Source organism: Durio zibethinus, chromosome 10, assembly GCF_047325235.1.
Source record: "Durio zibethinus cultivar Kanyao isolate XHJ-2024 chromosome 10, ASM4732523v1, whole genome shotgun sequence".
Classification (NCBI taxonomy): domain Eukaryota; kingdom Viridiplantae; phylum Streptophyta; class Magnoliopsida; order Malvales; family Malvaceae; genus Durio; species Durio zibethinus.
In genome coordinates this window covers 24,229,224-24,243,037 of record NC_143171.1, presented here as the reverse complement: position 1 = coordinate 24,243,037, position 13,814 = coordinate 24,229,224, and the positions used below count along the sequence as shown (strand labels likewise).

The window sequence follows — 13,814 nt, the reverse complement described above, 5'->3', positions numbered from 1 at the left end:
ATTAATACTCTTTTCTGTTCATCATCTTCTTTGTGCTGCCTTCCTTGACTTTTCAGAATTTTCTTGTTATCTCTTTTTTTTTTATCTCTTATTTTCTCTCGCATCCCTTTATCATTATCACTTGCTAACTTGCCTCGTATTTACGGATACCTCATTTGTCTTTCAAACTCTCACAACAGATCATTTTACAAAAATTTTACAAAAAAAAAGTAATTTAACTTTCTTTTCTTACCTTATTTGATCTTGAATATTGATTAAAAACTTGAGGCTGATTTAAATTTGAATGCCGAAAATATCGATTAAATGGTTGAAACTTGAAATAATTGATCTGTTTTTTAGCTCGTTTTTGAATTTATTTTGATGATAAAGATCTAAGATTATGAGCTTTATTTTTTGCTTTAGCTTTTACTTTTATTTTTACAAGTTTATTGTTTTATTTTGCAGACTTAAAATTTTGTTTTTTTCTTGAACTATTATATCCGTGAGTAGAAAAATGAAATAGTAACAATAACGGTCCGTTATTGCCGTTATTGTTCGTTACGTTGTTATTTTACGACTGTTACTCTCCGTTTTTGTTGTGAATTAATTTTTTAATCGTTTTTTATCTTATAACGATGACAGATGATGGCATTATCGTAATTTTGTAGTTATTATTTCGCTATTAAACCGTTATTTAATCCCTGGGTGATAATGCGGGAATAAGGATAACGTCTTATGGTAAGAATCAATCCCGTGATTCTATCATGGGAATTAGGGGAACATACAACTTTGAAATGGTTAAAGGTGGCGAGGAAATCTCGAAAGGGGTAGCCTAAGGCCCACTGCAGGGGAGCATGATAAAAATATGAGGAAGCCCACGGTGGCTGGCCCAAATGATGAATCAAAGAGGAGGAGCAATGACAAGGTTCCATATACAATGATTTTCAACAGCTTAATAAACCAAATAAATACAAAAAGAAGTGATATAAGACATGTCGATGCAGAAGAACGGGATGGGAAAGGAATCAACAGTGAAGATGTTAGGAGCAATGAAATAGGGCAGAATACAAACCTAGGGGTACGGTCAAGACAGAAATGGAAAAAACCAGCTAGGGTAACTAAGAAAGAAATGATAACTGCAAAAGAGGAGACATGGAAAATGAAGCTGGAGAACAATGAGACAAAGGAAATAGAGGTGGAAGGTATAATGCAGAAGGGCAAATAGGATGGAGGAAGCTACAAGGGGAATAATACTGAAGAAACGGCGAAGACTGGTATCCAGTCCACCGATACCAACGAAATGCTTAGCCTAGATCTACCGTGGGCTTGGGAACCCATGTGTAGTTCGAGCTCTTCGGAACATTCTGGAAAGGGAAGATCCTGAAGTGGTATTTCTTTCAGAAACTATCTCTAATACTACTAAGATAGACAGAATAAGGAGACAATGTAAATTTGATGGCATGTTTATGGTTGATGCAATCAGTAGAAGTGGTGGTCTAGCAATGCTTTGAAAATAGGAAGCAAGGTTAAAGCTATGGAGTTTTTCAAAATATTATATTGATATGGAGATTGAGGACTTGATGGGGGAAAAATGGACAATCACGGGATTTTATGAAAACCCGACGACGAGAGAAAGACATGCACATGGGATATGTTACACGGATTAATAAGGGATAGAGAGCATGAGTGGCTTTGCTAGGGAGACTTTAATGAGATAATGTGGGATGCTGAAAAAGGTGGGGTTCGAGATCGGTGTGGCAAATGGAGGCTTTTCGTTCAACGCTGACTGATTCTGAACTTCATGATTTGGGGTTTATAGGATCTGAACACCTAAGGGAGAGTAAAAAACGTGGCTAACTATATTCTAGAAAGGTTGGACAAAGCTGTTGCAAACAGAGCATGGATGACAAAATTTCCAAGTTTTTTGGTTAGACACTTGGCTTGTTCAGTCTCGGACCATTGCCAGATCATTGTGGACACTGAAGGAGCCAAAATAGAGAGACATGGGTTGACCCGAAGGAGGAAAAAATGATTTGAGGCCATGTGGGCACTAAAGCCGAGAGTGAGGAGCTTGTGGCTGTTTGTTGGAGAAAGGAAACAAATAGGACAATGGTGACTAAGTTGAATGAGACACGTGACAGTTTGCATGCATGGGGAAGGGTTAAATTCCATGGTTTCAGTAATACAATAGAAAAGCTAAAGAATGAAACCCTCGAGATGCAAATGCAAAGTTTGACTGATGAAGGATTGGCCAAAGAGAGGGAGCTTCGAAAAAGGTTAAACGGCTTTTTGGAATAGCAGGAGTTGTACTAAAAGCAACGTGCCCGAGTTTGTTGGCTTAAGGACGGGGACCACAACACCAAAATTTTCACTTTCAAACATCCAATAGAAAAAGAGTTAAACAGGATCCAGGGGGTGGAGGACGACAAGGGGAGACGGTACGAGGACCAGGTGGACGCGGCTGAGCAAATACCAAACTACTTTAATAATTTGTTTAAATTAAACAACAAATGGGCAGTTGGTCCAATCTTAGAAGAATCTCCCTTTACATTACCAACGAGATGAATAACAAGCTCCAATCAATGTTTACAGCATAAGAGATTTTTGAAGCTGTTAAATAAATTCATCTTAAGAAAGCCTCTAGACCAGATGGTATGCCTGTAGTTTTCTATCAAAAATACTAGCATGTGGTAGGTTCTGATGTTATTGATTACTGCTTACATGTTCTCAATCGGAATGGCTACCTGAATGACATTAATGATACCCACATTGATCTCATTCCTAAAACTAGTAATCCCAGGCGAATGACCCAATACCGGCCCATCAGCTTATGCAATGTTCTCTACAAAATCATTGCTAAGACTTTAGCCAATAGGTTAAAACATGTTCTTCCTGTTTGTAATGAGCATCAATATGCTTTTGTCCCTGGCTATTTGATCTCGGATAATGTTGTCATTGCTCATGAACTCTTGTACAGTATGCATAGGAAGAGAAATGGGAGAGATGGTTGGATAGCCCTGAAACTTGATATGAGTAAAGCCTATGATCTAGTTGAGTGGCATTGTCTTTATGCCATAATGGAAAAATTAGGCTTTATTCATCGATGGAGATTGTTAATTATGAAATGTATTACATCTGTTTCCTACAGTGTGGTTATTAATGGAAATTTGACTAACAAAATTATACTTGAAAGAGGTCTTCGTCAAGGAGATCCTCTTTCATCTTATCTATTTATGATATGTACAGAGGGGTTGTCGGCGCTTTTGTCCAAGTCTAATCGGGATGGTTTGATACATGGAGTTAGAGTAAGTGCAAGAGGCCTGCGAATCACTCATTTTTTGCTGATGATAGTCTGCTTTCATTTAAAGTAGACCAGGAAGAATGCAAAAGAGTGAGAGACATGCTAAAGGTATATGAGGAAGGTTCGGGGCAATAGATCAACTACGAGAAATCAGGATTGCTTTTTAGTAGAAATACTTGTGCTAATGCCACGGAGATGATAATGACCACTTTTGGGGTACAAGCCACAACAAATCCGAAAAAATACTTGGTCTTCATAGCTATTCTGGAAAATAGTTGGTAGGAGGGAAAAAAAGAGCTTTCAAAGCTATTCTGGAAAAAATGGACAGGAAAATCCTTCAATGAAGCTATAGATGGCTATCTCAAGGTGGTAAGGAGGCCTTCATTAAATCGGTGCTACAAGCTATGTCATCCTACGCCATGTCTTGCTTCATGTTTCTGAAGGGACTATGCCACGAAATCAATAGGACCATTAGTAGCTATTGGTGGAGGCAATCACATGAGAAGAGAGGGATCCAGTGGATGGCCTGGAGAAAACTGTGTATGGGAAAAATGAGGGTGGAATGGGATTTAGGGAAATGAAGCAGTTTAATAAAGCTGTGCTTGCAAAGCAGGGTTGGTGCTTGTAGCAAAAACGTTCATCATTAGTCTACAGGGTGCTCAAGGCTAAGTACTTCCCTAAAACTGACTTCCTTGATGCTAAAGTAGTCAAGCAACCGTCCTACCCTTGGAGGTCTATATAGATGGGGATAAAGGTCCTGGAGATGGGAGTGAGGTGGCGAATGGGCAATGGAGAAAGCATACGGGTGTGGAATGACAATTGGATACCACATGGTGACAGGTTCAGACCCACGTCAAAAACAAATAACACACATGGGATTGAAAGAGTATTTGAGTTATTTGCACTGGACGGTTTGCATTGGGATGTAGACAAACTCGACGAGTTGTTTTCTGAAGAAACAGTACAGGACATTATGGCTATCCTAAGTAGCAGAAGTGGACAACCAAATCGACGGGTTTGGCACTATATGAAATCTGGGATTTATAGCGTGAAGAGTGGATACCACCTTTTGACCTCAAGGGATAGTGCAAGCATTTAGATGAATGAAGTTTCTGATAACAATGATGATTATGGAGATCCCACGATCTGGAATAAAATATGGCGACTATCTGTTCCTAGTAAGGTGAAAGTCTTTTGCTGGAGGATGTGTCATAATTTTCCGCCAGGTTTTGAAGAGCTAAAACGCAGAGGAATAATGGTCCATGCGACGTACCCAAGGTGTAAAGGGCATGATGAAACTACCCTACATGCATTAAAAGATTGTCAATTCGCACAGGGAGTTTGGAACCGACTACAACCAGACGAGAGTTGGCATACGATTCAGGTTCGGTCCACAAAAGAATGGATATCATTCTTGGCGAACAACATTAGTGTGGAGTCCCTTGCCAAAGTAGTTACGCTTTATTAGGCCATTTAGGGAAATAGGAATCAAGTGGTGAAAAACAACGTGGACAGGTGAAGCCACCGTACAGTGGAGTTTGTGAACCAGTATATGGAGGAGTATAAAAGTGTGCATGAGCGACAGGTGATAGCTAAGGTACTGAGAACAGGAAAGTGGCAAGCACCTCAAGGAGATGAAGTAAAGATTAACTTTGACGGGGCATTGAACAGGGAAAGAACAATTGCAGGAATAGGGGTTATTGCGAGGCATAACAAAGGAGAGGTGTTGGGCTCGTTGTACAGTACTGCAACAAGGATTAGAGATCCAGAAATCATAGAGGGACTGGCTGCTGTAAGAGCGGCAGAATATGCTCGTATGCTGGGTTTTCGAAGAGTAATATTGGAAGGAGATGCCCTTGGATTTATAACTCAACTGGCCCAAGATCAAGGAAACAATCTATTTGCGGTCGGGAATTTGGTGACGGATACCAGAAAGATGCTAAACCACATGGCGGGTTGGTCATGCTCTCATTTTCACCGGGAAGCCAATGGAGCTGCTCATAAGTTGGAAAGAATGGCTGTGGATAATCTTGAATCCTCGACCTGGAATGGTGGTTATCCAGATCATATTCCAGATATTGTATTTCATGAAAACCATTTTTAAATTAATGATATTACTTTTCTTTCAAAAATAAAAAATGTCTTCTCAAATTTTAAGCGAGTTTTTAGATTCAATATCAAATATTGATAATTAAAATTGAAACTCTATCACTTTATGTTTTTTAACTTCTAATATATTATCAAACTCCTATCCTTATATTTAAATAAAAATAAATTACACACATAAACTCTTCTAAACTCTCAACCTTCGACACTCTACTCAAAATAAATGAATAATCCAAAGAAAAATGTTCCTCATTTACTGAAAGCTAATTAAATGGAAGCGCGTGTAATTCCCTGCTGAAATCAATTTGAATTATGTGGAATATGCAGCATTTTTTTTCATAGTAAAGTTTATTTAAACGATTCAGAAACCAATCACGAGGATGCAAAATCCAACAGCGATAGATATGGAATAAGACAATTCTTTTTCCTCAAATAGACCCAACAATTAAAAATATTTAAAATTTAAATTAAGGTAACCGCAATGGTAGATCAATCAAGGGGAAAATTAAATGTGCTAAAAATATATATTTGAGATGTCAGTGCTTACATCATATTAAAAGATCGATTAGCCATACTCTAATTTTCGGTCAATATTCTGTTCCCCGACATTTATAATTTCAAATTTTGTTGTTTCAAATTTGAAGGTTCAAATCTGAATTTTGAAGATCAACTAAATCATATTTTCGAGTAATATTTTAATATATTAAATATATTTTAAAAAATAATTTAATAAAAAATAAATTTTAAAGTAAAAATATTAATTTTATCCGTGCTTAATGAGAAATTTGAATTTTTATTTAAATGGAGATAAAGATGAATATTATATCGTGAATATAAAAATAAAAATGGATATGATTTTAAATTTTTATTGGATATGAGATGAGAACGGATAATATAACACTCATCTTGTATTCGTACTCTATATATTTATATATATTTAATAAATATATTTTTATTAAATAATAGAAATTATTATTTTAGATTAATTAAAATTAATATATTTTATTAAAAAAATATATTAATAAAAAATTATCTAAATATACAAGATAAAAATAAAAATATTAAAAAAATAAAATTTAGTTTCTATTTTTTAAAAAATTATAAGCATAAAGATCACTTATACCCATTAAATTCTTATAAGGATAGGAATGTAGATAAATTAAAAACATCCGTTGCTTATTGTTATAGAGATGGATATAATATAAAAATTCGATGATGGAAATGAGAAATGGTTTACCTTATCCATTGATATTCCTGTTTTGGAGTCAAACCCAAACTTCAAAACTCATATTTCAACTCGTAACTAATCAACTCTGATCTAATTTTATAAAATTTTTTAATTGAATTTCGGATTAGGTCAATTTTTTTTCTTAATATAAGTGTCCAATTTTAAGTAAACTTGCTTCGATTCAATATATATATATATATATATATATATAATATTTTTAGTATTTATTTAATTTAATATTTATATATATGTATTATATTAATAAAATAATTATTTAATATTTTAATTTAAAATAATAATTTAATAAAAATATTATATTTATATATAATTAAAATATAATTATATTAAAAATAATATTTTATAAATATTATATTAAATTAAAATTATTAAATTAATTCGAAATTAGATCGATTGTAATATACATATCTAAATTAAATTGAATCAAGTATGAAAAAAAATTATATTTTGATATAAAATTAAACAAAACAATCAAAAACCAGCCATGAAAACTTAATTATATATTCATGCATGCATTGAACCAAAGTCAAAATATTGAAAAAGATTGCCTGACAATTATATAAAGACTCCATGCAGCAGCCGACAAACATTAAGGTTGCAATTAATTCAATTATTATTAGACTTTTGTTTTTCTTCTTTATCAATTTTTGGAAATTAACTGACAGATTCATGTTGCCCATTTTTAATATCTGTTCCGTTTATTCTGTTCTGTAATCATGGCTTCAATCTTTATAGCTACCCAGCAATTGTTTTCATATAAATTTGTTTTTCTTATCTATCTTGTAAAACATTCATATAAATTCAATTTTGCAATTAATCGACTTCTTTTTTGATAAAAAAAAAAGTTGTAATTTTAATATTAAATTTAATTATAAATATTAAAATTTAAATTACAAATATGTTAAATCCATATTTTTAAAAATAATTATATAAATCAATTTAACTACATTCTGAATTTAAACTCTTTATTTACAATAGTGAAAAAATAAAATTGACTTAGAAACATAAATTTTACATGTTATGTAATTGAAATCCAATCATATTTTAGAAGATTACTGACTTACACGTCGAAGAAAACCTCGAATACAAATTCCAACACCCTCTAATTGTTTCATGTTGTAGATATTTCGATTGGGCCTAATCCAGGTTAACTATGATAGATTTTACCTCAACAATGCTTAAAGTAAAGATTTAGTAATTGTTAATGACCCACAAATTAAGATATTTTCTGGGAAGGATTATTGTTAAATTGATAAATTAGTTAGGTGGCGGATTGATCTGTTAAAACTTAGCTTTGAGTTAAGAGAAAGTGAGGGAAAAGAAAACAAGAAAAATTAAAAAAATTTTCCTTGTTTGATTTTTATTTTAAATTAAAATAAAGGAAAAAAAAGGGGCTGAGCACCCTCCTTTTTTCTCAAAAGCCCCATTTTTCAACTATCTCAAATTGAAAAGAAAAAAAGAAAAAAAAAAGAGTATATAAACACTTAATTTTATCCGGATCAATTCAACTTTTGTTTGATTTTTACATTTGATTCAAATAATTTAATTTGGATTAATTGAAGCATTTTAATTGGATTGACTCATTTAAGGCTTATCTCGAATTAATTGCTTTTGATCATTTTGCATGAAATATAATTCGATTCGATTCAATTCAATTATGGATCATAATTTAATTATTTGGTCTTGAAGGCCTACTAGAAGTCTAAATTTATTTAGGCCCAAATTAAGTTTTAAAACCCATTTTCATTTTTTTTTTACTTTTATTTATTTATAATTGATTAAATTAATAAAAAAGTGAAAATCACAAAATAAAAAAATGAAATGAAAAAAAAAAACAAAAATGCAACAGAAGACAAGTTCTGGATCTGCTAGCAACCATTACCCCAAACCTATTGGCCATTACCTTGCTCCACTACCCTGTTGGCCATTACCTACAGTTCTAAGGAGCTATTAAACATTTTGGATTGTTGCAACCCATAAAGGGATAAAAAAACTATCAACCTATTCAGCAGGGAAGGTTCCAACATCCATTTTTCCCTGCATGCACTAGGCCAGCCTTTTCCCAATACCAGTCCCAATATAGCCCTGCAACCTTCTATTGGCCTTTGCCCGCATCTTTGCCTGCACTAGCAATAGCACCAAGCCCTTCATCCACTCTTACTCACAATTCCATTCAAATGACCCAACCTCTTGCCACCACCAAACCAACCCTAAACAACCCACCTTTATCCACCTAGCACCATCGGTCTTCCCTACCCAACATTCACAACCCCAAAACCCAAGCACGCTAGGAACCGGACCCTCTACTCGTTCCCCAGCATAGTCCCTACCCATTCACCATTTTCCACTGCTTTGAACCTAAACAACCCTATTTTTTAGTCATTTGACACCAACAATAGCCTGCCTTTTAGACCAACAAACCGTTCTTACTTCACCAAATCCTACCACGACAATTGCCATAATCACACCAAACAACCCTAAGCAAAGCCCCAACACCTTCAACTAATAGAAAACCCTCCGAAGAACCACAAAAAAAAAAAATTGCCCATAGCTACATGTCATAGCCATAAAACCAATCGACCCAAAAAATATCAAAACAAACAAAATAAAGCAAAAATCATCGTAGTCTTAACGTGAAGAACCTTAGCGCTAAAGCAAAATAAAAAAAATAAAAAAAAGATGGTGACAACAAAAATGACTTGCAACTTTACAAGGGGTTTTAAGGAATCCCAACAGTAGACAATCAGTGAAAGGTGGGAGGAAGACTTAGTCAAAGTTTGGCTATTATCATAGAGGTTGGTGGTGGTAGATCAAAATTTTTGGATTTGGCTTTCTCTAACTTTTTCCAAAAAAGAAGGCTTTCGAGTGAAATCTAAATTGTTGGATTGAAGAGGAAGGCAAAGGCTTCATTCGGGTGAAATTTAGGCTAATTCTAGCATCAACGAGTGCTGGTTGGCTACAAAGGAAGTGGTGGTGATGGCGATTAGTTGTCGAGTTCTAGATTTTGGCATTGAAGCTTGGCCAGTGCTTTTGGTTTGTTTCAGAAGAGTAAAAAAATTTTTTTTAAGAAAAACTATGAAATGAAGCGAATAAAAAATTTTGAGTTTTATAGTAAAGAAAAGAAAAATCAAAGTGATTCATTTTCAAGAAGTGAAGATCTGCATGTGCAACTTACTGGACCCAAGGTTTGCATGCCCAACCTAGACTAAGGAATGCTGCCAACCCCAAATCGATCCAAATGAACTAGTAACGAACTGGTCAAACCATTTTAGACCTGACTAAATCGCAAGTTGAACCATTGTGAATCGAACTGAACTATACCTAGACCATTGATCCACATTGATTAGTCGATTTTTGATAATTTTTTAATTTTTTAATTTTTCAAGTTATTTAAAACTATTTATTGATGCATCTTTATATTTTAAATACCTAAAATAAATATTAAAAAAGAAATAAAAAAATTAGTGTTAAAAAAATTAATAAATGAACGAAAAAATATATAAAAGATTATGAAATAGTAAAAATTAATAAATAATGAAAATTCCAATGATAGGAGTTCAAAAAATCCGAATAGTGATTTTCGAGAATTTCCTAAGTGAGAAAAGATTTTTAAAAATTGCTAAAGCATTAGAATATTTAGAAATTCTTTTCAATACAAAGATTTTTGTTTTTCTTTAATTTGAATAATTTTCCTTAAAAAAGGATAAAAATATAAAATATTTGTAAGAGTATGCATTTTTTAGGAAATAAATTTATTTATAGATAATTATATTATTCATAACTTTTAAATTTTAATCATTAAAATAAATAAATAAATAAATAAAAATTTCAATGATGAGATCTTAAAGAAGTTTGAATAATGATTTTTTAAGAATCTCTAGGTGAGAAAATTTATTTAAAATGCCATTAATTTACTGAGGTAGTTAGTATAATTTTTAATAAAGATTTTTCATTTTTTAAATAGAATAAGACATTATTTTTTTTATAGACATCATATTTTACTATATGCATGGTAAATGTAAATCTTAAAGATAAATATGAACCACTGAGTATATAATTCTTGAGAAGTCTGATTAGTGATTCTTAGGAGATCCTTAGGTAATAGAGTTCTTTTTAATATTACCAAAGTATTGAAATATTTTTGAGAATTTTTCAATAAACAAGGGTCTTATTTATTTTTCAAACCAAGATAAAAAAATAAAAATAAAAATATGTTTTTTCTACAATAAAAAATTTAAAAAATTAATTTTTTAAATACCAAAATTAAGGCCTTTATGTGAAAATTTAAAGATAACATATAATTAATTGGTACCCTTTTTTAATAGGTGTTGTAGGGGTGCTAATAATTTCTCATGCATAATTAACTTTCAAACCCAACCATTTTCATAGACCAAAAAATTATTTTTTTAATAAATTTTAAGATTTTATTAAAAAAGTAAATTTTCATAAATGGCCAATTACATCTAGCTAAAAAATATTGGTGGTAGCTTCTTTTTTGTTTTCAAATTTATTTAACAATCCTCAAAACCTTTACAATAGCTTGACAACTCCACTAGTTACGTCATTTTAGAGGGTCAGGCTAAAAAAAATAATTATATGTTATCCTCAATTTTGATTTAATAGTTTTAATTAGTATTTAACTTCAATTTTCTTGATTTTGATTTTGTTTTTTAAATAACAATAGTAATACAATTTACATGCATTCCATTTTAATTATGTCGTTTATTCATTTATTATTTTATGTTTTTATATTATTCTTGATAGATTGTAAGTCATTTAAGATTAGGTTTTCAATGTTATATTCATTTATTCACACATGGCACATTCATATCATGTATAAATTTTATACTCGGGCTCTGTCCCTTTTAGGGGGGAGTAAAGTACTTCTGCTCTCATAAGGTGATAACCTCCACGTGGCAAATGAAATACTCTCACTCAAATTAAACCCTTTCCATTTGTAACTTATAATGGGTGAGGATTGCAGTGTCTTACTAGTCCTATGTGGATGCCAATAAGGAACAATTTATAAAAATTACCTAAATTAAGACACTCTAATACAATATGCATTTAGGGATAATAATGGCATAGGTAAAATTAAAATTTTGAAAAAGAAGAAATAGACAAAAAAGAAAAACATTTTCTTGAAAAGAAAAAAGAGAAAAGAAAATTTTATTTGACATGTAGTTCATTCATTTGGTAATTATCCAAAATTTACATTTTTAGGAAATATTTTAAAATAAAATAAAGAAATTTGTTTTAGCATTATACAACAAACAAAACAAAACAAAACAAAACAAACAAACAAAAATTTTCAAACAAAAATAAAAGGTTTTTCTTGAATTCTTTATTTATTGGCCAAATAAAAATTAATGAAAAAGGGAAAAACCTTCGAATGCTAATTATTTTGTGTAGTATAAAAAAGTGTATTCTTAAAATTTTTCCTTTTTCTAAAAAAAGAAAAAAAAAGAAAAATTTAAGTTTGAATGGAGTTTCATATTTTGCATTTTCATTGATATTTTGCATACATTTTTATCATTTTTTAAAATGAAAATAATAGGATATTATAGGCACCACATCTCATGCATCTTAATAAATAGTACATGCATTACATTGCAAACATCTTAATGGATAGTACATATATTACATCTCATGTATATCTTATTAGATAATAGATGCTGTAAACACCATTTTTTATTTTTTTATCATTATTATTATTATTATTTTCTTTTGTTTCTTTTTGTTTCTTCTTCTTTCCTTATCCGGTTCAGCTCAACAAGATCTAATGCATTAAATGCACCATCACCAAAGTTCAAAATGCTAGCCGTCACCACCACCGACAGTCGTCTAATACACTGCCTAACTTGGCATCTTGGATTTTTAGTTGAAAATATGAGATTCGAATCCCAGAAAATATGGGATTTGAATCCCAGAAAACTCTATAAATAGAGCTTCTTACCTACAAGAAAAAAAAGGAGGATCGATTAAAAAAAGGAGATAAAAAAATGAAACTCTATAAAACAAAAGTTTACGAGATTAAAAAAAAACTTTTTGTAAAAAAAATTCAAAGCAAACCAAACACATACAAACATAGAAACAACAGCCTCTGGAAACAAAGACCACAGCGCCAACAAAAAAAACACAAAAACACAATAAAAAATTTTTTTGACCAAAACTTCCAGGCCATATTAGCACCATTTGGAGCTTTTTTTTTTTTTTTAAGAACTAAGCTCAGATCTAGACTTAGGAGGCCGTAAGGAGTGTTTTAAGAGATTTTTTAATTTTTTGATACCGACAACGGCGGTTAGAGCTACCGGTAGTGAAAAACATAGTGGCTATCAAGGCGGATGGCCACCGGCCCTAATCGACCTCAAAAAGAAAAAAAAAAGGGATAAAGGGGATTTTTTTTCTGAGAGGAGAAATGATCGAAATAAATTTTGGGACGTTTTATATAAATTGTCAAAACCAAAACGACGTCGTTTTAATAAAGGCCCAAAATAACACTGTTTTAAGCACCTAGGATCCGTGCGTTAACCCACCAACCCGACCTAGGATCCGTACAACCGACCTAGTGACCCGCGTCTCCTTCAACCTCTAATCGATCCAGCTGAACCGACCTAGACCGAACCAGACCGTCCCCGTGTTAGATCGTACCGAACTGCCAGACAGAACCAGACTGGACTAAGCTACCGATCCGACTAGACCTGAGTTGATCAGACTGTTGACTAGTCCAATTCAGGTAAAAAAATTTTTTTAAAATTTTTTATATATTATTTTATTAATATTTATGCATATTAAAATATTTATATTTGTTAGATTAACTGATAAATATGTAGTTAAATTTTTTATAATTTTTTTAATTTTTAAAATAAAAAATAAACTTAATAATAATACAAAAATAATAAAAACGTAAGAAAAGGAAAATTTTTATCTGACGATGAGATTCAAAAGTACTCCGAGTAGTGATGCCTACGAAATCTCTAGGTGAATAGATTTTTTTTAAATACTAACAGTGTATTGGAGTATTTATAAAAAGTTTTTAATACAATAAAATTTGTCTTTTTGTTAATAAAAAAATAATTAATTTATAAATAATAATAATAATAATAATAATAATAATATAAATGAGAAAAAAAGAAATTTTGTCTAATGATGGGACTCTAAAAGTATTCAGAGTAGTGATAC

General features: G+C 31.7%; 1 protein-coding gene across 1 annotated transcript; it reads left to right on the top strand.

Annotated features, from left to right (window-relative positions):
• Window positions 1–4,832: 4,832 nt before the first annotated feature.
• Window positions 4,833–5,384, top strand: LOC111293384 (uncharacterized). The gene has a single exon (XM_022886131.2). The coding sequence runs from the start codon at window positions 4,833–4,835 to the stop codon at window positions 5,382–5,384; it is 552 nt and encodes a 183-aa protein (XP_022741866.2).
• The last annotated feature ends 8,430 nt before the right edge of the window (window positions 5,385–13,814 follow it).